Consider the following 25,295-nt stretch of genomic DNA (forward strand, 5'->3'; position numbering starts at 1 on the left):
CCCTGCAGACTCCATTACTAAGTTGCTTGAGCTGATTCAAAACTTTGGCAAGGTAGCAGGGTAGAAAATTAACCCTCAAAATCAACCACCTTCCTATAGGCCAACAATGAGAGGAGTAAAGAAGCAATCAGGAAAGCAATTTCTTTTGCAATAGCCTCCAAGAAAATAAAGTACCTAGGAATTAACTAAGAATGTAAAGGGCTTTTTTGATGAAAACTTTAAAACCCTGAAAAAGGAAATTAAAGCAGAACTGAGGAAATGGAAAAACCTCCCATGCTCCTGGATTGGAAGAATCAACATCATGAAAATGGCAATCTTGCCAAGGGCTATCTACAAATTCAACTCAATACCCATCAATATCCCAATGTCATTCTTTAAAGAAATAGAAGCGGCAATCCAAAATATCATATGGAATAATAAAAGGCCCCGTATAGCAAAAACAATTCTTAGTAGAAAGAACAGTGCAGGAGGAATTTCAATAACAAACTTTAGACGCTATTACAGAACTATGTAACCAAAACAGCTTGGGACTGGCACAAGAACAAGCCTGAGGACCAGTGGAATAGAACTGAAGACCCAGAAATCAACCCACAGACCTATGGCCTATGGCCACCTAATCTTTGATAAGGGAGCCAAAAAAACAGAATGGAAGAAAGACAGCCTCTTCAACAAGTGGTTCTGGAAGAACTGGTTAAGCACCTGCAGAAAACTAAAGTTAGACCCTTCTATGTCACCCTGAACCAGCATAAATTCCAAATAGATCAAAGACATGGAGGTAAATGGAGATACACTGAAAACTTTACAAGAAGGAATAGGAGACACACTAGGTCTCTTTGGCACAGGTCGAAAGTTTCTTAATAAAGACCCCAAAACACAACAAATCAAAGAAAGTTTGGACAAATGGGACTGCATTAAACTGCAGGGCTTGTATGGCTAGCAAGCTAAATAGAAAGCCCACAGAGTGGGAGAAGATCTTCACTAACCATACAACAGACAAAGGCCTCATATCTAAAACATATCTACAGCTAAAAAAAATTGAATCATTCCAAAACTAATCTCCAAAGAAACAACTATCCAATTAAAAGATGGGCCAAATACTTAGAGACTTCTCTGAAGAAGAAATAAGAATGGCCTATATACACATGAAGAAATGCTCCACTTCTCTCCCCATAAAAGAAATGCAAATCAGAACAACTTTGAGATTCCACCTCATTTCAGTTAGAAAAGCCATTATCAAGAAATCTAACAACAGATGCTGGAGGGGATGTGATCAGGAGGGAACACTACTACATTGTTGGTGGGAGTGAAAACTCAGTATGGAAAGCAGTATGGAGTTTCCTCAAAAGACTAAACATAGAGCTCCCCTATGACCCAGCCATTCCACTACTTAGCATTTACCCAATGGTCTAGAAACAAGGACATACTAAAGCCACTAGCACAACGAGGTTCATTACAGCACTATTTACCACAGCAAAGATATGGAACCAACCAGATGCCCCTCAGTAGATGATTGGATCAACAAGATATGGTATTTATACACAATGGATTTCTATGCTGCCATCAGAAAGAACATTTGTAAGGAAATGGAAAGACTTGGAAAAAATATTAAGTGAAGTAAGCCAGACCCAAAGGAACATAGGCTCAATGGTTTCCCTCATTTGTAATAATAAGTACAAACCTTGGACTCGTCCTACCAGAGGATTACAACAGCTCAAAACCTAGATTCAAAAGGCTATATAAGATGAGGCTAAATGAAAGGACATCCAAGATATAGAAACAAGAGCCATATAAGGTGTGACTGTTGTTCTTAATGTATGTTATTTCTCATCTCTGTTGTTGCCCCTTGGTTATTCTAATATTGTTACAGTATCTTACCTTGTTATCTGATAAAGTGTATGTATGATTATTTGTTTATTTGAAATAGGAAAGGGAACAGGGGGTGGGGAACAAAATGAGGGAAGGGGGTGGGGGTAGAAAAATTGGGACAAAAACATGAGAAGGGGTATCAATGTATGTGAAGTAATGCACCTTCTACCTGGTGAATATAACTGTAATCCTTCTATTAATTACAATAAAAAATTTTAAAAAGAAATGAGAGTATAAAATAACAATATGAATGCAAACTGATAAATGCTTGTGAAATGAATTGTATAACTAAAATTCTGCTTCACTTTTAGCCTGGAAGCCTGATGCATATGGTTTTCAAAAAAGGAAATGAACTTAAAAGGAAAGCTCATTTAAAAGTTTTAATGCAAAAAATAAAAATAAAAGCTTTGAGAGAACCCATTATTTCTAAGTAACAGGTCTTTAGTTTAATAGAAATTCTAATGACTAAACTCTAGAACCCATCAAATGGTCACCGAAGTGAAGGGAACCTTGACAAGGGAACAATGGCTCTCTCCTGTGTTAAGCCTTCGGCTAAAGGGACAAAGGCATATGATATCCTCTCTTAACATGAAGATTAACCCAAATCATATGACAGGCATGAAACTCTTTTAGGTATATATACATGTATATATATTTCTTAGAACATAAATAAAATTTTTCTTCCCAACTCTAAATGTCAAAATATTTACAGCAAATGAAGAAGATGTATTTGGAAGCAGAAATAGTTGTAAAAGAAAAAGGGAAAGTTTGAACAATCCATTGGTCCAACATGGCATTGGTCCAAAATGGAGAATGCTGAAGGAAAAAAACTGCTGTGAGAAATTTTATTGTTGAATTTTACCTCTCCCTAGAAGCTTATTTATAAGCCATATGCTTTAAAATTCAGATATTAGAAGCTAACTACAATTTGTAAAATGTTGAGCCTGTTTACTGCCTACCAAAGCAAACGTTACAGGATCTTTTAGAAAAAGAAAGAAAAAGAAAAACCTTCTAGTTAACCTAAATACTGATGTTTCACTAAGTCTCGATAGTATCTCATCTGGTCTTAGTGTTAACCTAACAAAATAAAATGCCAGTTTTTGGAAATCTATCAACTTAGGAAAGATTTTAATATGTTAAAAGAGACACAATTCCAAGAAATAATGATAAACTGTAGACATCTGAACTCCTATAGAAACACAAATCTATATTTTCATACACCAAAGCAAACCTGCCTTACAACTGGAGAATTCTTCCGATTTGTGAAATTTCAATGGCCAGACTTTATTTGAATTCTGAAGTCAAAGCAAAAGAAATACTTCATAAAGACTTACAATTAAAGTCAAAATTTAGCTACAGAAGTATAAACATCTCTAAATAATTTAAAAGAACACTGCTACTTAAATTAGTTAAGAACATCAGCTGTTTTAAATAGACAGAGGGCTATTTGTCCTTTATCCAAAATACTTGAAACATTTTAACAGCATTCTATTATTAATATCACCAATAGGTCAAACTCCAAGTTATTTTTAATTTTTAAATTTTTTTTTACCAGTCCTGGGCCTTGAACTCAGGGCCTGGGCACTGTCTGTGGGCTTTCTCAAGGCTAGAGTTCTACCACTTGAGCCACAGCACCATTTCTGGCTTTTTTCTTATGTATACGGTACTAAGGAATTGAACCCAGATCTTTGTGCATGCTAGGCAAGCACTCTATCATTAAACTAAACTCCCGGCCCTGCAAGTTAATTTTCAGAAGCAGTTATTTTTTTCATAAACAATAAAATTCCTGCTCCTGTCACACAACTTTAAAAATATGATTTACATTTGACTATTTTCCATAGGCAATTTTGGCCACAGAAGAAATACTATTAAGATTTACTGTATAGAGCTGTTGCATAATAAGGGCAATAACAGCAACCTGCTCTTATGGAGGAGCCTACAACATACTGGTGTCTGATAATCAAATTATTTAATAAGTATATCAGTGCTGTCTCACTTATTTGCTCAGCTGGCCCTTGAGTCATGCCTCTAATCAGGATTTTTATTTATTAATTTTGAGATGGAGCCTTCAATATACTTTTTTGACTGGCTGTACTCAAACTTATAATTATCTAGATCTCAGCCTCCTGAGTAGTTAGGAATACAGACTTGAGCATCCAGGCTCTTTTTCATTCTTAAAACCCAGAAAGGAAAAACAAATCCACTCATCAATCTAATTTCATGTATCTATTCATTACCTTTCTATACTACACACTATGTAATCTATCAGAAAATACCCTGCTGCTAGAACAATAAATAAAATGTTTCTTGGACTGATAAGCACCCAATACATACTACCTGTAAATTTCACCTTGTGCTAAAATACAGTAAAGCTGTAGGGTAACATATAACATACAAATCAGTAGTCCCAGTAAATTTCACGATGGCCACATGTACCCTGGTGAATAGTAACGATACTAATAGCATTTCAGTATGTTTAATACATGAAATCATTACACCAGAAGTGTTTGCCTTTAGGAAATGTAAGTTTAAATCCTTACGTAAATTTACTATGAGATCATATTATACTGTCTTTGAATCTTACGAGAACCACCTTTGTTTCCAACTGCAGGAGCTTAATTTCTATGCTACTTGATCACTGGTGTCCTGTCAGTAAACCTCCATCACACTTGCTAAGAGAAAGAAAAGGGAGAGAGGAGATGATGGGTAATTTCCTTTAGTCTGATATTTTTCAGTCTTTTTGCAGCTTTCCTCTCAGTCTCAGCAGTAAGATAACTCATCATAAAAAGAATTTCTTACTCTGTTCTATTACAATGCAGAATAAGTTATAAAGAAAAAAATGATCGCTTGATAGTCATGATTTATTTATAGTTGATTATATTTGATAAAATGACATTTTTCTTTACTGAAATGCTCATTTAAGTTTTCTGCTTTTACCTAAGTATTTTAAGAAGATGGATGGGCTGGTAAATGGTTTATTCTGTATCATAATGATTTATCCCGTATCTCTCTTCCTTTTCACTACTTCAGTTTGCAGATTCCCTCATCACATTGTGCCAAGAAAAACAGGCAGAGCAAATCACATGGCTTTCTTCTACTTCTTACACATGCATCAGAAAGAAATGTTCCTAAATTCCCACACTGGAACAAAGTGCTGCTTAAGCAACTATATGGCCAGGATAACTGAATGGAGTTTATGAATAATGCCAAAGTCAAGACGACAGATGGCAAACCATCACAGTCTATTCTTCAATACCAATAGACCAGACACGTCTATAGTTTATACTAAATCTCTTTCTTACACAGGAAAATAAAAAGATTCAAAATTATCCATTTATATGCTAATCCTTAGAAGAGAAAAAAGTTTATGTGAAAGTTTTTCTTAAAATATTTTGCTAATTTAAGAAAAGTGTAGAAAATACTAGATAGCCCTTGAAACATGACCATGGTTTGTTTTTTCTCCCTCCTTCCCTCCTCCCCGGTTCTCTCTCTTTTTTGCCAGTCCTGGGGCTTGAACTCAGGACTCAGGGCCTGAGCACTGTCCTTGGGCTTTCTCAAAGCTACAGGTCTACCACGTGAGCCACAACACCACTTCCAGCTTTTTCTATGTATGTGGTACTGAGGAATTGAACCCAGATCTTCATGCATGCTAGGCAAGCTCTGCCAAATTCCCAGTTCCGGTTTTCTATTATTAAAGGACTGAAGTCCTTTTTTGTCTCAGTTTTTCATTACTGGTAGAAAATTGAACTATACTAATAATATCAAACACTACTTCATGTGCATGCATTAGTTTTGTTATATTTACTATCACTTCCTACATTAATATATTCTGCACTTGCCTCTTAATTGAATATCATCACCTTAGTTTAGAAACAGCTGCCATGAGGAAAGCATTGCAACTTTTAAAAGAATGTGATTCTTAGTAAAGAATGGGGAAAAGAGTGAGTGCCACTATGAAGCGATCTGTTTCTGAGCTTGTTAACATTGACTACACTGTTCAACATGGTAACAGTCTCTCTCTACTTAGTGATCAAAACACAGATTGCATTAAAAGTGAAAACTGTAAAGAACATGGAACATATTAAAACAAGGCTTAAAACAAGGCTATGAAGCAATAAAACATTCACTATTTTCTCTGTGACACAAATGGACATAAATAGAAAGGATAAACATCTTTCTTAAATCCCTTCCTAAAAATGTTAAATGACAAAATCTCACAGAACAAGAGATTATATTCTATGATTTTAAATTTAAAAATTTAATTCAAGTTCAACTAAAATTCTCAACTTTCCTAAAATACTATTAAATATTTTTATACTTTATAATTCTTTGTTTGTTTTGATCATGGGGTTTGAACTCTGGGCCTGGGCACTGTCCCTGACTTCTTAAGCTCAAGGCTACCGCCCTATCCCTGGGTGGTACCCATGTGTATGTCTCTATAATTCTATGAAAAGTTCTTTTTTAAAAACATCAAGACAAGTGCCAGTGTCTCATACCTGTAATCCTAGTTATTCAGGAGGGAGAGACCTGAGGATCACAGTTCAAAGCCAGTCTGGGAAGAAAAGTCCCCATAGACTCTTACATCACATTAGCCACTTGAAACAGGAAGTGGAGCTGTGGCTCAAAGTGGTAAAGCACTAGCCTTGAGCAAAAGAGCTCAGGGACAGAACAGGGCCCAGGCCCTGAGTTCAAGCCCCAGGATCAACAAAAACAACAACAACAATCCCACCAAGTCAAATTATTTAATATTTAATGGATTGGTTAGGAGATACATTTATACATAGTATACACCGTCAGATATAAATTATATTCTTTTCTATGCTACAAATGTGAACTATTAAGTATGTAAGTAATTATGAACTTTTAACAGTAAACTGTTAAGGCACTATCTTAGATATAAAAAATTATTCTTCCTCAATTGAGATTAACAAAATAAGAGTTGTAACTATAAAATTTATTGTTCAAAATGACACAGTACATTTATTTTAAAATTTAGTTATTCTGGTGTATACATTATGATATCTCCCTAGCATATAAAGCTATTCTTGATGTTTGTTGCTTTTGTTCATTAGTTTATTTTTATTTTAGTATTAATTTAATGTGCATAAAGTACTGAACTCCAGCATGACATAGTCACCAGATTCATAGAATTTACATTTAATAGTACTAAGTAGTATACAATAAATATAGTTAAATTATAACTGATAAACACTATAAAGCAACAATATATATTGTCTAAGAGACAATATATGTTGGTGTGAGATGTTATCACAGCTGGGAGACTCAAAGGTGATGGAGAGAAGGTAAATATTTGATTTGCAGACAATGAAAAATCAGACTCCTCAGTCTTTAGGGGAAGTAAGTGTGAAGCATAAGGATTCAAGAGGTAAGTGCAGAAATAGGTGTGTCTGTAGCAAGAACAATAGTCATTTCTGTACTATGAAAATGGGAAGCCCCAGAAGTGTTTAAAACAAAGGAAAGACCACTATGGATTTGTATTTTTGTCAAGAGGTGCTCGAGGCTTTCATTCAATGAAATTAAGAATTCTGTAAGAACAACCTATTTGAAGAAGCTGATAAATTTAGTTTGGGTCATATCCAATTTTATTTTTTTTAATCAACCCCAATGCAGATACATCAGTGAAATGCAGTTACAAGATCTCTAACCCTAGGCTGCAGAAGAATCTAGAATTGTTCCAAGAGTTCTACAGATACATAATAAGAAATATGTGGTGGAAAGCTACAGATACATAATAAGAAATATGTGGTGGAAAGCCTGGTGCTGGCAGCTCACACCTAGCTATCTAGGCTACTAGCTAATCCTAGCTACTTAGAAGGCCGAAATGTGAGGACTGTGGTTTGAATCCAGCCTTCGCAAAAAGCCCATGAGACTTTTTATCTCCAAATACCCAAGCAAAATGCCAGAAGTAGAAGCTCTAGAATACAGGGAATCAAGCATAAAAAACTCCAAGAATGATAGCAACAACATCAACAAAGAACTTAAGATGTTAGGTTATTCAGGAAGCATGCCTAATGTAAGAACACAAAGTGTCCAGGAAGAATGATTATAAGAAAAAAACGGAAGCAAAACAAAATAATACTGGATCTGATGGATTTCTTGGTATTATTAACCTTGAGTAAACTGTGCTACAAGGCACAGTTATATGAAGGAAGGTATGAAAAAAGTAATAAAGAAACATGAAAAATAAAACTGACTTCTGAAAAAAACTCTGACTGTAAAAAAAGAAAAAATGGGCCAGGAGTTTGGCCTATTGGTAGAGTGATTGCCTCACATGCATAGAAAAAAGCTGGAAGTGGTGCTGTGGCTCAAGTGACAGAACACTAGCCAGAAGGAAAGCCCAAGGACAGTGGTCAGGCCCTGAGTTCAAGCCCCAAGACTGGCAAACACACACAGACACAGACACAGACACAGACACACACAGACACACACAGACACACACAGACACACAAACACACACACACACACCAGCAATTCTCAACCATACCCAAGTGTAGGCTAAAAAACACAAACAGAATAGTGAGGAAAACAAAAACAGCATTAAAATAAATCTTTGGTAAGGGAATTCAAATGAGTTTATGTGATAACTAACTGCTCTTCTGACATAATAGAAAACCAATAAAGGTTTAAATGTGATGATAATAAAAATCGTATATGCAAAGAAAGATGAAGGAAGGGAAGGATGGAGGCAGAGAACATGGTTTAAATGCTTATAATTTTCTTTACAAATATAAGTACCATTTGAAATATATAACTATAATTCTCTCAGGTTTCTATTGCCCCCATAAGTGAATAATATGGTCAAATATACAAAAGAAGGTGATATTAACTCAAAGTTCTACAGTACAAACTGACCTATATTTTACACAACTCAAAGTACATCACTGATTTTTCTCAGTATGAATGAATAACTTCTTTGCAGAAGAGACTCCAAAGCACAGAAATTAGGCAGACTCAAACCAGGACTCTAACAAGACCCCTTCTTAAGATCATTGATTAAGTGAGTTAACACACTAAAAAGAGCTCAGAGAAGTTCTGGGTACACAGAAAGGTGTTCAATAAATATCATTATTTACCATCATTATTGAGGGGCACAAGGTCAAGCATTTACAAACATATGTTTGTAGGGAGAGCCCAAGTGCCAAAAAAGGAATCCCAGCTACGACATCCTAGTCAAGATACTTAACCTCTTGTATTCTCAATTTCCTTATCTATGAGAACAATTTAGTAACTGGGATGTGGTAAGGATTAATGAGTAATATCAAGCATTAAGATGCTAGTAGTCCTCAGAAAGTATGGACAGTTATTCTTTCTTCACACTGTGAAACAACAGATTTTCTTGTTATTCCTATTCCAAACTATCTGCTACTAAAAATACAATAAAACGTAAGAGTAAAATTATTTCAAAACTATGAGTGATCATTAGGATCATCATAAATTGAATATAAACAAAAATTTCCTTGGAAATACTGAGGAAAAATGTAAAAACCAGAACCCAGTGGTTCATACATGTAATCCTAGCTAGTTAGGTGGTAGACATTGGGAAATCTTAGTTTAAAACAGGCCTAAGAGACAATTTTTAAGACTTCATATCAATCAATAGCTGGGCACACAATACATATATCATCTAGATACAGAAGAGGCTAAGATCAATGGGGACCAAGACATGAGAAAGGGTATCAATGTATGTGAAGTAATGCACCTTCCATCTGGCAAATGTAATGTAACCCTTCTATTAATTACAATAAAAATATATGGAAAAAAAAGAAGAGCTAAGATCAGGAGATCACAATTCCAGACCAGTCAGATACTTAAAAACAGCAACAACAACATCAACAACAACAAACAATACCACAAGACTTCAACTCAATAGAAAGGTAAGTGCTTGTCATTCTAGCTACAGTGGAAAACTTAATAGGAAGATGGCAGTCCAGGCCAGTCCATGCAAAAAGCTTTATTTTAGCTTAAAAAAAAAGGAGTAAAAGTGCTGGAAGGTATGGAAGCAGTATGAAGCCCTAAATTTAGACCCCACTCCAGCTCCCCACTTTAAAAAAAAAAACAAAAACAAACCAGCTCTAGCCATCAAACAGATCTTAGTATACTACTGCATCAAGAACCTACAGATCTTTTTTATTTCGGGGAGGGGGCAGCTGTGGGGCTTGGAGAGGACCTGGGGGGTGCTGTCCCTGAGCTCTTCAGCTCAAGGCTATCACCCTACCCCTTGAGCCACAGTGTCACTTCTGGTTTTATAGTTGTTAATTGGAGATAAGAGTCTCATGGTCTTTAGGGCCAGGAATGGCTTTGTACCAAGATCCTCAGATCTCAGCCTCCTCAATAGTTAGGATTACAGGCATGAGCCAATGAGCCCAGCTACAAATAATTTTTGAACATTTTTCAAAGAAAAACAAACCCATTGTCTTTGGCTAGACAAACAATTATACATAGTAACTTGTAACATAACAAATACTATTTAAGTCAATTTGGTCAGCTTAATGTACACTATTTAAGTCAGCCTACCAAATCCTTCCTGGATTGATGAGAAAGGGAGATTAATGAGAGAGAGGAAACAAAGAGGGACAGGGGAAAGGAATGAGGAAAGAACTGAAGTTAGAAAGGGTGAGGGAGGGGAAAAAATGGATGGGAAAAAAAATAATCTTTTGAATGGCATTGTTTTAATTAACCAATTAGTTTCCAAACTTCAAGCTTTATGAGCCTTTAATCACTACACACTTGACAGCTAAGCTTGAAAAGACTAATAATAAAATAAAATGGGCAAATTTGAAATTTTTTGTGTATATGTCTTGTCTGATATCACCATCTAACTCTTCAAACCTTACATGAAAACATTTAGGCCAGGCTCTGGTGGCTAATGCCTGTAATCCTAGTCAGGAGGCGGAGGTGAGAGGATCCTATTTCATAGTCAGCTTGGACAGGAAAATTACGTGAAATTCTTATCACCAGTTAACTAACAAAAAGCTAGAAGTGGAGTTATGGCTCAAGTGGCCAAGTACTTGCCACTTGAGCAAAAAGGCTAAGAGAAAACATTCAGGATCTGAGTTCAAGTCCCAGTACTGGAAGAAAAAAGCCATTAATTAATTTTAAAAAATAGATCTAAGAGTAAGGTCTAGTGTAAAGTTCTATTTCAGGTACTGTTCTCATAACTGGCATTGAAAAGGTAAACTATATCATTTAAGATAATGAAAAAATAGAGCACATAGTTATGTTTTATATTCTCTGTTATAAGTATCTAAGGAAAAGAACTTTTATTTTCACATATGCCATAACTATTGAATTTCATTCATTAAAATATGAATTGTGACAAGAGAGGCTAAATGACTTTTCAAGGACTTTATCTAATCCATATTTTACTATATGAGTAAAATTTACTGATCATTCCTTGTCCATAGTTTCATACTTTTCTTTAGAAAGAACCAAAGTCCACTGTAATTAAAACCCAGTGGCAAAAAGTGAAGTGTATAGGCATTAACTATAATTTATATATATGAATTTTTACATCTGGGTTTAGCATAATGTGGCAACAAGAATCCATATTTTTTAGACAGCAAAAAGTGTTCCAACAGACGTATCATCCCTTCACATTGAACATTTATAATAATTTTGAATTACTGCTCAAGCAAGGCCATGTCAATGCAAAAATGAATAAAGCTATCACCTTACAAGTATCTTTCTCCAAGAGATCTCAAAGCTTTTTCCAAAATTTTCTTCGCATGTTTCATGAAAAAGGAAAAATGGGAAGATTCTGGCATTAGATAACAAGATTTAGATACCAAAAAAAAAAAGGTTGAGTAGTTTCCCAGAGTCCAAGTGAGTCAAAAAGAAAATAGAATTCTATATTCATTATTCAGTCTTATACAAAAGCTAACAGATATCACAACCCTTGCCTTTCCAATAACAGCGATAAATATGATGCTCACTAAACAATAATAACAGACAGCAATAAGAACAATAACTCCACTTAAGCCTCACAGTGAGGTTGGTACTCTCATCACTCTCCTACAGTACAGAAAATTTGAGTAAAAAAATGTGGGTTTTTTTTTTTTTTTTGCCAGTTCTGGGTTTGAGCTCAGAGCCTGAGCACTGTCCTTGGACTTTCACTTTCTCAAGGCTAGAGCTCTACCACTTGAGCCTCAGCACCACTTCTGGCTTTTTTCTATGTATGTGGTACTGAGGAATCAAACCCGGGTCTTTGTGCATGCTAGGCAAGCACTCAACCACTAGGCCAACCTCCCAGCCCAGAATTTGAGTAAAATTTTCACTGTCATATAATTCCTAAATTAAGTAGATATGAACACAAATATTCTGACTCTATCACCCAATAATAATCATTAGTCTATGCCATATCTAGGCTGGTACAGGAGTCAGAAAAATTGGTCATCTTCTCTGTTAATCTGGGATTATTATTTGAGTTATAGAGTCAACATTATATTACATAAGTCCTTTGATTTTACTTTCCATATTTGTAAAAATAACATTTAGTTACATTTTGGAGGTCTTTACAGTTCTAAAACACGTAACTAATACAGATATGTAGAAGGATCTTTATTTAATACAAAACTTCCTCATATTCTTGGTAATTATTTTTATAGCAATGTAAGTGTATCAAAGGAAGAAATGCTCACTAGTGAACCTACCCTTATAAAACTCAATCTGTAGTAAAAATATTATGCATCACTGAACCTTTTTCTGATCTTTGTTGAAGTCTATATTAAGTGCATAATAACTGCAATAAAACTGCTAATCTTAGTCAAATGCCAGTGGCTCACTCCTGTAATCCTAGCTACTCAGAAGGCTAAGATCTGAAGATGGCATTTCAAAGCTAGCGTGGCAAAGTCTGTGAGACTCTTATCTCCAACTAAATCACAGAAAAAGCCAAAAGTGGCCCTGTAGCTCAAGTGGTAGAGTGCTGGCCTTGAGCAAAAGGAGCTTAGGGACAGTGCCCAAGCCCTGTTCAAGCCTCAGGATAGGCAACAAAGAAGCAAAAAACCCTGCTAAATCTTGCAAAAAAACAAAATTTTAAGAAGCTGATGAAGATAACATTGGAAAAATATTCAGACCCTATGTAAATACACTAAGTGAAACACAGAACATTTACAACATTTAACAACTGAAGAAAACAGATACAAATGAAAACAAACCACACACTCTAAGGTGGTATGAATAAAAATTACTAGCCAGGCACACCAGAGGCTCATGCCTCTAATTTTGTCTACTTCAGAGATTGAGAATGGGAGGATCATAGGTCAAGGCCAGCCCAGGCATACACATGAGATCTTTTCTCAGCTTATAGCTAGGCATGGAGATGTGTGAAAAATAGCATCACAGTCCAGCAAGCAGGAAGCAAGACTCTGACTTAATAATAGTAATAATAATAACAATAACAAGTACAAAAAAAAGCATCAGTTGGCAGTAGAGTGCCTAGCAAGTGAGAGTCCCTGAGTTCTAAGTCTCCTCCCTCACCAATGAAGGGAAGGAAGGAGGGAGCAGAGTGGAGCTAAGGGACCTAAACATAACATTTTACATACTTTATATACTCAAAGCAGTCAACATTGAAAAATAGCAATGTCAGTAGTAAAAAAAAAAAACAAACAAACCTTCACTATCATTTGCAATAAATCTGTATTACATAAAGCAACGAATTAAACATATACCAATAGTCTCACTCTGTCTCTCTGTTTTTTCTAAAAAAAAAAAAAAAAGCAACTTGGATCTGGGAAGTAAACCCACAAATGCTGACAGCAACTCATATGTTCTAACCACAAGATACCACTTTTCTTCCAGAACAACAAACCACACACATGGCATTCAAAAGACCCTTTATTTTGACCAAGGTTATAGTTCTACTGTGCTAAGTTATAGCTGAATTGTGTCCTTTAAACTTATCTTGCTATTTTAGATAAAATATCTAAAATCATGAATAAATTATATGATTTCTACTTGTAAAAGCAAGTGAGTAAGTGACCATCATTAAATCCAGAAATTAGGAGAAAAGGAAATCTTAAAGGACAGCTCACTGAGAGCTCCAAATGTGAATCATGGGAAAAATACTTGTGGTTTACTGACTTACACTCAGTCACTAAGAACCTGTGTACTCATATGGATATGGTTTCAAAATCATAGATTCAGAGTCATTACTCATCTTCTCTTTGCTTCCTCACAAAACAACTAGCCTAGCGTGAGAAATTGAATAAAAACTGCCTCAGGCAGATAAAAATATGACAGTTGTCCTGGAACTGTAGACAAATCACCTTGCTCAGTGTAATTAGGCTAGTAGCAGGAAACTGGATCACCCTAAACAAGCAGTATGTCTATAATTATATTTTCAGCAGACGTGTAAGACACTGCTAATTATTGAAAGCATTTGATTAAGACTAGATGTATAGAGAGATATATGTTCACACAGATATTTATTTAATAAATGTGTGGCTATATGCTTAGATATGAAATGGAAAAATTAAAGTGACTAAGGACTTAAAATACCATACCATCACATAAGAAGCAGAATATAACATCTGCAAAATGTAAGGGCAAATATTCAGGAAAATTAAAAACAAGTACTTAGGTAAAAAACTGGTCCATAATATCCCCATAAGAATAATTCATAATAATAAAAAGTATCAACACACCAAGCATTCATCAAATGCTGAGTATATACATAAAAGACAGTAACATAACCATACAATAGAATGTTTTTCAGTCATAAAAATATTGACTATACTACAAAATGAGAACTGTTATGATAGTAATTTATATAAAATATGGAGACAAGTCTAAAGAAATAGGGTATGCTAGTGTCTGATATCTGGGATGAAATATATAATGACTGCTAACAAGTACAGAGTTTCACTGTAGTGTGATTAAAAACACTCTAGAATGCTTTTTTAAAAATTCAATTCAGTGAATACATTAAAGGTAACTAGTATAATACCTAGGAGTCAAATTCACAGGGGCAGAAAATACTGTGTTACCTGTGGCTAGGATGAGGAAAGACAAAGGAGCTGTGATTAATGAATAGTTTCAGTTTGGGAATATCAAATAGTCTGAAGATGAAAGATGGTGATAGTTATACAATGTGAACATCACTCAACTATATACCTAAAAATGGTTAAAACAGTCAACTTTTTCATATGTTACACAGTAAAAATTTTTTTGAACTGTATTCTCCAAACAAGTGACTCATATGGTATGTGAACAACTCAATAAAGCTCTTAGATAACAACGAATGAAATGTATATAGATATTTATAAAAGTAAGAATATTAAACCTGTCACCACAACGGGTGAACTTTATGTATAATTATAAAAAGTCAAGTGGTTGTTAACAGACTCCAATTAGCATGGAATAAGATACTAAATGTACCGAGTCATCTTGGTATGCTCATTACCCATATACTACATTCTCGACGCAAGGGATTTCATCTGTTCTTGCGGCTTTCACTTTTATGCATCAATAACTTTCAAATATATATATATATATATTCATATGGGAATCTCTGTTTTTGACTTCCTATCCTTTTTGGACAGATGTTCCCGGGTTCCTGAAAACTTCTCGAATATCATGTGCTCAAATTTAAAAGTGTAACTGGTTTCCTAATTTATTAAATTTTATATTATCATTGATTCAAAATTTTCTTTTCTTCATTATTTCTCAAGATCTATCAATTTTCTTTAGGAATACCTTTTTATTTGAGTTTCTACTCTCATTGATCATGGATACTGCTATAATTTAGGCTTTCATCTGTCTCACGTGGACTTTGGCACCATTTATTTTTCTCTCTAACATTATGTTACTATCTACACAAACATTATTGAACTAAAAAACCAAACTCAATCTTGATCAGATTATGAATCTGAGTTCAACCAATCTGCAGAAAGGGGCAGGGCCTGCTGTGTTAGGTACAAATAGAGGAGCATACCTGCTCTGGGTGCCTGATTGTCAGATTTTTGGCTGATGGAGCATTGTTCCATGCAGAAATAAGTTTTGCCAGTGTGAGACAAAAAAGTAAATAAACAAGGCCATCTCCTATTGTACAACTCTTGTTATCTTTGAATCTTAGGAAGTTCAGGTTTGTACTTTTCTAGACTTTCCTTTCCTGCTAAGTTTATCTACATCTACTGTCCTTTTTAGTTTGTTTGTTTCCTTATTTTGTAAACTATCTTATTATCACTCCTATTAGGAAAACTTCTGGCTTTCACACTGTTCCCCACTGCCTAGAATATTCTTATTCCTTTTCTTTACTGGCATATTCTTATTAATTCAAATCTATTTCAAATGACATCTTGTCAAGAACTGTCATTTATCTGTTTACCATTTCTGTCTTCTTGTTATGCTGTAAACTCTTATAAGGTAGATAATAGGTTACATGCCCAGTTAGGAAGGAAAATAGAAAGGAATCATATAAAGAAGGAAAGAGTGAGACCCAGTTTCACAAGCAAAGATTAACTCCCAACTTTAAAGAATATATAAACAGGATATAGAAACAAAAGCCATATAATGATTGTTGTCCTTAATGTACTATGTTACCTCTCATCTCTTTTGCTGTCCCTTGGTTATCTCATATGGTTACTGTATTTTACCTTGTTATCTGATATATTGTATATATGTTTATTTGGTTATTTGAAATAGGATAGGAAGGGGGGGGGACAAGATGAGGGATGGGGGTGGGGAGAGGGGAATAGGGACCAAGACATGAGAAAGGGTATCAGTGTTTGTGAAGTAATGCACCTTCTATCTGTGAATATAATGTAACCCTTCTATTAATTACAATAAAAATATATGGAAAAAATTTTAAAAAAAGAATTAAAAGCTAGTAGTTTTTCCTCCACAATAAATGTCACTAGTAGGAAAGACTAATGGTGCATGCAAATCATGTCCTAACATTTTGACCAGTGAAATATGCTATTATGCTTCCTTTCTTTTATGTTTTCTTTAAGACTTTACTGGAAAAGAGTAAGCAATTGAAATAACAAAGAATTACTCTTTTTTATGGGGGAGGGAGGACGTGGGGATTGTGTAGCTTGAGCTCAAGGCCTGGGCTTTGACCCTGAGCTCTTTTGCTCAAGGCTAGTGCCCTATCATTCTGAGCCACAGAATTACTTCCGGGTTTTGAGTGGTTAATTTCTTGAGGTGAATTTTCTGCCCAGGCTGCTTTGAACTGTGATCCTCTAATCTCAGCCTTCTGAGTAGCTAGTATTACAGGCTTGAGCCTCCCAGTGTCCAGATGAATTATTCAACAAGGAGCAAGTAATGACATTGTTGCCACATATAATAAAAAGTAGTACTTGAAAGATAGGGGTGTTACACAATGGTTCAACCCTTGCCAATGGTTTGTGAGAAATGGATTTCAGTCCTTAAATAGCTCAAAAATTACTTGTTTAACTAGTAGCGGCTTGGGGTATTTATTGAAAATCCCATTGATTTTTAGTCAGACTCAAACCTAAATTTATAATCTCTGATTTTGAAACCTGAGATTATCAGCAAATTCTAAAAGGAAGAGACAAGCACAAGTTTATGTTGTACTCTGAAGAACACCAGATTAGATATCCATGAAGAAATAAATTCTACTCCAAGTTAGCGGTAACTTACCACTCAAGATTGTTAGTTAACAGGATAGCAAAACCGAAGAGCTGGTGTCATGATTTATTATAACCAATCTGAGTCAAAATCTTTGTACCTATTAATACAAATAGCGTAATTTTTGGTTATCTGAAAATGTGACAATCAAACCAACTCTCATTTCCATAAAATAGGCCTGGGGGTTAAAAAAATAGATTGGTAGCCCTAAAAGTTTGGACAACTACTGAATGATCTTTGTGGGAATATAGTAGGCTATTTTAGGTTTGTCCAGGAAATATTAAGTGTAAAGACATTATTTCCCTCTTATAGTTCCCTCTTACATCTTAATTATCTGATTAAGTGATTCAAATTAAATTACTTGGTCTAGATAACAAAATCAAGCCAGTCAGTATTTTGTTAAACTCTGCATATAAAGCACATTTTTCGCATTTTATTTGTTAAATTGCCAAATATTACAAAACCACATGAAAGGAGTGAAATCTAATCATTTATCTACAAGAGAAAAAGAGCAAGGAAACTTTTTTTTGCCAGTCATGGGGCTTGATCTCAGGGCCTGGGCACTGTCCTTGCACTTTTCTCAAGGCTAGAGCTCTACCACTTGAGCCACAGCACCACTGCCAGCTTTTTTCTATGTATGTGGTACCAAGGAATCGAACCAGGGTCTTTACGTATACAAGGCAAACACTCTGCCATTAGGCCAAACTCCTGGCCCCAGAAACTACTTTTAAGAACAGTTTCTCGGTCTGTGAGTTTGGCCTAGTGGTAGATTACTTGCCTAACATGCCAAAAGACTCAGGTTCAATTCCTGGGTACTACATATGTAGAAAAAAGCCAGAAATGTGGCTGAAGTGGTAGAGCTCTAGCTTTGAGAAAGCCCACGGACAGTACCCAGGCCCTGAGTTTAAGGCCCAGAACTGGCAAAAAGATTAAAAAAAAAAAGTTTCTTTAGTCTTTAAGAAAACATAACTGAAGGAAATACAAAAATATTTGAGCAATTTTCATAATTATTATATCAAATAATTAACTTGGAAATATTCCTTCTTTTGCATTAATTTAATTTTCTTCAATGTATGGAAAAATATGAATTTTTAAATAATAGAAGTTACTTTTCAAAGCCAAATACTAATACTAAAAATCTATATGAAAGTAAGCTTAAACCATTTAGCACCAAAATGAAATAAGAAAACGATAAATAATAAAATGAAAATTTAAATCATCTTTTAAAAACTCACTGAAACAAAAGGTATTAACCACATTTTAGTTAAAACAAGACTATTCTATATATTTGTAAATAATGTTAAAACTTACAAGGCAGGGCCGGGAGTTTGGCCTAGTGGTTAAAGTGCTTGCCTAGCATGCACGAAGACCCGGGTTCGATTCCTCGGTACCACATACATAGAAAAAAGCCGGAAATGGTGCTGAGGCTCAAGTGGTAGAGCTCTAGCCTTTAGAAAGTCCAAGGACAGTGCTCAGGCCCTGAGCTCAAGCCCAGGACTGGCAAAAAAAAAAAAAAAAAAACTTACAAGGCAATATAAAAAAACAATAAAATATTACCTAATTATGCCCAGATTCCACTTGAAAATCTTAGCAATCAAAACAGATTCTACTTAAAAAAGCACAATTATCAAGAACTATGACTAATCTAATGTGAACTTATCCTAGTTCACAACTAAAAAAATAGATATGATGAATACCCATAAAAAAGTAATAATCATAAAAGCATTTATTAACTAATATGACCAACACCTCATTTCATTTACTACTTATAACAATTCTACAAGATTTTTGCTATCACCCTACAGGATGACAATACCTTTATCATTGTTATTATAGCCTCTTTTATATAGTAGGAAATAAAAGTTCCGATAGGTTTCAGAAAACTTTCTCAGTTATATAACTCTACTAAAGCTTGAGTAAAAACTTGAGCACATTTGTACAGCTCCAAAGAACTTTTCCTTTCTCTCACATCATGCTACAAAGGAAAACAAAACAGCTAAAAAAATTCATAACCAAATATGTTAAGATGAAAGGGGATAATGATAGTTATAAAAGGAATTGGTGCAAGTTTCAAAATGCCAAAGGTATTTCTAGCAATATTGTCATTTAAGAAATATATATGATTTCTAGAAATACATGTGATTTAATATATATGTCCCTTAATGTGATTTAAAATAATTTACATTTCAAACAATAATTTGTAATATAATCCTATAAGAAATACAGCAATTAAAGATTTCCACAAGTAGAAATTGTAGTTTGAAAAAAAATAAAAGAAATGAAATGTCTTCTGGTACAAGCAACAACATAAAGAACAATAACAAAGAGAAGACAGAAATAAATCCACACAACTACTGCCATCTGATTTTTGGCCAAGGAACCAAAAATATATCTGGAGAAAAGACAGCCTCTTCAACAAATGGTACTGGTAAAATTGAATATCAACTAAAACTATACAACTATTTGTACCCTGTACAAAAACCAATTCAAAATACACAATATCTTAATGAATGATCTGAAATTTTGAAACGACTACAGGCAAATATATCCGTGTTAGAAAACATGGATATAGGTACCTCTTTCTGAATAGGACTCCAACTGGCAAGATGTAAGAATTAAAAAGTGAAAATGGTATTAAATCAAATTTAAAAGCTTCATCATATCAAAGGAAATTTTTCTTAACTATTCAATAGATGAAGAATTAATATCCAGAATATATAATGGGCCCATGAAAATCAAACACCAAAAGAGCAATAATCTAGTTAATAAGTAGGCAAAAGATTTGGACAGCTCTCAGCAGTACAAACTTCTAATAAAAATTGATGAAATGCTCAATATCCTTATATACAAAGAAAATACAAACAAAACTACACTGACATTCCATTATACCCTGGCCAGAACAGTAATCATCAAGTAAATAAACAACCAACGTTGGCAAAGATGGGAACAAAGCTCAAAGACTGTTGTTAGGACGGTAAACTAGTACAGCCACGATGAATATCTGTATGAAATTTATGAACACTCACAAAAAAAGAAAAAACGTATCTTATCATTCTGGTAAAGTGGTACTCTGCTATGCCACTCTTAGGCATATATCAAGATGAATGTAAATCAACATACAAAAGAGATCTATACACCAATGTATATCACAGCATTATTCACAACAGCTGTGCAATCAGGCTCAAGGACCAATAATCGATGAATGGATAAAGAAGATATAGTTCATATATACAGTTGAGTATTACTCAGCCATTAAGAGTAAAATATGTTGCTGGTCGAAAAATGGATCATCATACATAGCAAGATAAGCTACATTCCAAAAGCCAAGTATCAAATGTTTTCACTCATATGCAGTGTCTAAACCTAAGATGATGACGATGATTATAATAATGATAATAGGATATGAATATAAAAGTAAAACTGTGGGGCCTGGAGTTTGGCCTAGTGGTAGAGTGCTTGCCTAGCATGCACGAAGACCCAGGTTTGATTCCTCGGCACCACATACATAGAAAAAAAAAAAAAGCTGTAAGTGGTGCTGTGGCTCAAGGGTAGAGCTCTAGCCTTGAGAAAAGTCCAAAGACAGTGCTCAGGCCCTGAGTTCAAGCCCCACAACTGGCAAAAATAAATAAATAAACAAACAAACCAACCTTCAAAAAGAAAGTAAAACTGTTTAGGATTTCAATAAAAGATGGCAAAGGAAGAGTGTAACTGCAGGCTAAAAAGGAGTAGCTTAAGTATGTGTATATGTGTGTATATCTACCTACATCTACAGCGGAAAAAATTTACTTTTAATTTGACTGCATCATTACTGAGCATTAGAAGTACGAGAAAGTCCAATATTCTTGTCCTTTTTAGTACTTGCTGATAGGAATTCATATGAAATGTTCTTAAATGAAAAAGTCAACTTAGCACATATTTACAACAATATTAAAACATACCATATACAGCAAGATATAAAATGATATTTTTCATTAAGTTTCTTCCTAGTAAAATTTTTCTTGAAAGTTTGAGCACTGCTATGACTATCATATAATATTTTTATTATGTAAGTCCTTTCTTCATAGTTGCTAATATATTAATTAAATGGCCTTATTCCCTGTAGTTATGGATTGAACTGCCTTACTCCCAAAGTTCATGTGTGAGAGCTCTTAATCTCAAAGTGACTATATTTGAAGAGAGAACATTGTAAGGAGACAATTAAGGTCAAATGAGGTCATAAGATGAGGCTCTACTCAACTGTTGTCTTTATAAGAGGAAGAAACTCTAGGGTTGCCTCCCTACAGAGAAGCCCAAGTAAGAACAAAGCACCAAAGGTTTCAGGAGAAAACAGCCTCTCTTGACACCTAAATCTTGGTCTTCCAGACTAGAACTGTAAGATGATAAATTTCTGTTACTAAAACTGCCTGTGGGAATTTGTATGGCATTCTAACAGATTAATAACATCCCAAATACAATTTTTAACTGAATTATATTATCATACTGAATAGCTTTAAAAAATTAACCTGGTTTAAGTTCATTGCCTACATTATTTTAAACTTATTTATTAAATTCAAGGTTGCATAAACAATAGATAACACAAATATTACAAGTAATAAAATATCAGATCAACTGCAGGACAGTTAATATTTTTTAAAGTTTCAGAAAGGATTTATTTTAATTTGATAGTTAATGCAGGGAAAAACAGAAGTAGAGGAACATTTTCTGCTCCTTGTGCAGGAAATAGGAGTTAAAAGATTTCAGCAGGACAGTTTAGATACAACAGATTAGGTGGCAAAATGCTAGCAGGACAGATGTTGTATACATAGAAATGTAGTAATTCTTGGAAGAAATGACAATAAAAGATGTATCTCTGTGTCTTTTATGTAGACATCATTATTATAATAAGTATTACTAAAAGAAAATAGAAGGCCAAGTTACAGAGATATAAGACTGTGTATAAATTTATATAATGGCAAGACTTCACAACTGTTTATTATATGTGTACTTTTTTATGAACTTACAGTATTTCATTTGTGTTTTACTTGATTTCATTACAGATTCCCTGAGAGCAAATAAAGATATATTTATAAAATATGCTCTATAACCAGCATCTAGCACAATGTCTCATAAACTTAATATTTGTTCAGCTTATAAGACCTCTTCCAATAAAATGTTTATGAAAATGTTGTTTAAATTTTAAAATGCATATTAAACGAAAATCCCCTGGAAAAAAAATAAAATCATCTAAAATTCAACTTAGAGACTTTTAAAAACCTATCAATGTGGAGAGAGGTTTTTCTTATCACTAATACAAGAAGAGGATGTAAGTTGTTATGGGTAATGAGAACTATATAGAATAGATTTAATTTCCTTTCATATACACCTACACATATAAAGCTTTCATTTCTATCTGTATGTACTAAAAGAAATAATAACTTAGGAATGATATTGCCTTCAATAACATTCTGCTTAAATACATATTAGTTTCATAGGGTCTACAAGCCAGTTATATTTACAGTTTCATAGGTCTACAAACCACTTATATTTACAGTTTTATAGTTACTTTTAACTTTCACATAGCTGGCAAGTGGTAGATTTTATATGGCATGTTATTGATTTGATATCTAAAAATCAGCTTAGTTATTTTTATTAGTGTAGTTTCTATTATTTCCACTATTACAAGATGTTTATTCCAAGCTCAGACTTGGATCCAAAGCAGTGAGATTATTTGTAGCTAGAGTAAGTTTTACTTTTTTTGTCCCCTGGTCTATATTGCATTACATAAAATAATAAATATTCTAAAATGAGAGGGCTGAATACAAAATAGTAAAAGGAATTTCCAGGGAACCAATAATGAAATCAGGTTTAAGGGAATACAAGGATCTACACCTTCAATGAACGTGTGTTTCTATTAACATTCCATTAACACTTAATTTCATGAATTGACATTTCATGCATTAATAGAAGCACATCAAGAAAGACTCACCTTTTGATAATTATCTATGTTCAAGAAGAATATGTACATATGTAATATATACGTCATATATCATTAGCCCTCATGTCAATGGAACAACTAGTGAAGACAGTTTTTAGAAGAAATACCAAATTTGAGGCATATAGTACTCATAAAATTATTTATTTGCACTAAAATGTTACTTTATGGTATTTTTCAACTTTATTTTAAAATAAATTTAATTATACTTGCATAACAAAATTCTTCAGTAACTCCCACAATAAAAAAAATGTTTAAGCATTTGTTGATATGGTCAATCTCCAAATTACTGAAGCTTTCTTAATGATCAAAGCACTTCGGAAAAGTGATTTCAATAACCCCCCAAAGTCATAAATGAATAGCTCATCAAAATATAGCCAACTATATCCAAAGCAATCACATGATACAACTGATATTATTTTACTTAGCATTAGCAGTGCTACAATCAATATAAAATTATACTTCTAAATTTGAACAGGTACTAAAGTTTTTCAAAACTGATGATTCTGTTGTCTAAAATGTATCAAATACAAGTTTCTGTTTTGTCATCTATACAAAGATTCAAAATTTACATTCTTTCGTATTAAAATTATTTTGTGATATAAGCAAATCAAAATTCCAATGTACAAAGAGCCTTCTCCACTTCAACTCTAGTTCTCCCTAATATTTATTAATTTTAAAATAATTTAAGAGATAATTGCAGCATTTTTAATCCTCAAGTATTAGAAAATTATTTGATCCATTATTTCTCTTTAAATTACACTGTACTTACAAAAGTAAAGTGACCAATAAAGATAAATGAAGGTTTAAAACTTTTATTACATATAGACCTTAAAATACAGTTCAAGAATTATATCACAAAAATTCTTTAAGAAAATTCATTCATTCTTTATTATTTCTAATCACTCACAGTAAAGGGGCTACAGAAGCCAATGATTAATCTTTCTTAAGTGCTATGCTAAATAATTTATTTTATAATGAATAAGTGATTCAGTTGCTGAGAGAAGGCAAAAACTGTAACAGTATATTTGAGCTATCCTGCCCTCACCTCCCTACACACACACACACACACACACACACACACACACACACACACACACACACACACACACACACAATGTACCTTCTTCTACTGGCTCATTGGATGAGTCTCCTTTTAGACTCAGCATCCTGAAGAAGCCACTGGAAAGAGTAGAGAAAATCCCACGGATGAAATATCTCTGTTGCTCAGATTCCACTGTTTCCATTGAAGATGGTAATGATCTAATACATCTGTTACTGCTACAGGGTTCTGGTTCAGAAACAGATCTGTTGAATGGAGCTCGAAGTGAAGGGGAGTTGAATAAGTTCAACTTCTCAGATGATATTCCAGGGATCTTATTAGTAGAAGTAGCATTACTGTTCATCTCTGGCAGAACTTTTTGCTGTAGTTCATCTAGATTTCCTTGATTATTTTGCAATCTCTCTTCTTTCCTCCTTTTCTTCCTAAAGCCTGAGTATTTTTGCCATCTATAAGCATCCAGTGGCTTTTCTAAATTGGAAACAACATATTCACTTTTCTTCTTCTTGTTTTTCACTGGATCACACCATGGATAAGTATTTAAACTTTTTTCTATCTCTGAATTTGAATACGCAGGTGCTGACAAAGATCTTCGAAAATTTGGAGAAGGAGACGATGTTTGTTTCTTAAAGATGTTGATCTTCCACAACTCCATTTTTTAACAACTTCTCTAAATACAAGCTTCCTCTACTCTGCAGTCTTTGCAGTTGAACCACACTTGTCCGTGCAGTCCAAAACATTTAACTGCTTAAGCAGCTTTCTTTGTGTGGCTTTGAACCACACAGCAGA

General features: G+C 34.1%; 1 protein-coding gene across 9 annotated transcripts in view; it reads right to left on the reverse strand.

Moving 5' to 3' along the window:
* Positions 1-25,295, reverse strand: part of Rasal2 (RAS protein activator like 2) — a 261,335-nt gene that overhangs the window by 161,206 nt on the left and 74,834 nt on the right. For 2 of the 9 annotated variants that reach the window (XM_090340372.1, XM_090340371.1), the window contains exon 1: positions 24,570-25,161. The exons of the other annotated variants lie outside the window; for them this stretch is intronic. In XM_090340372.1, coding sequence (XP_090196498.1) covers positions 24,570-25,161 — 592 coding nt within the window. Of the gene's footprint in view, positions 1-24,569; positions 25,162-25,295 lie in introns of those variants that run through there. 9 annotated transcript variants of the gene reach the window in all.

Source organism: Megascapheus bottae, chromosome 10 (genome assembly GCF_031878675.1).
Source record: "Megascapheus bottae isolate mThoBot1 chromosome 10, mThoBot2.hap1, whole genome shotgun sequence".
Classification (NCBI taxonomy): domain Eukaryota; kingdom Metazoa; phylum Chordata; class Mammalia; order Rodentia; family Geomyidae; genus Megascapheus; species Megascapheus bottae.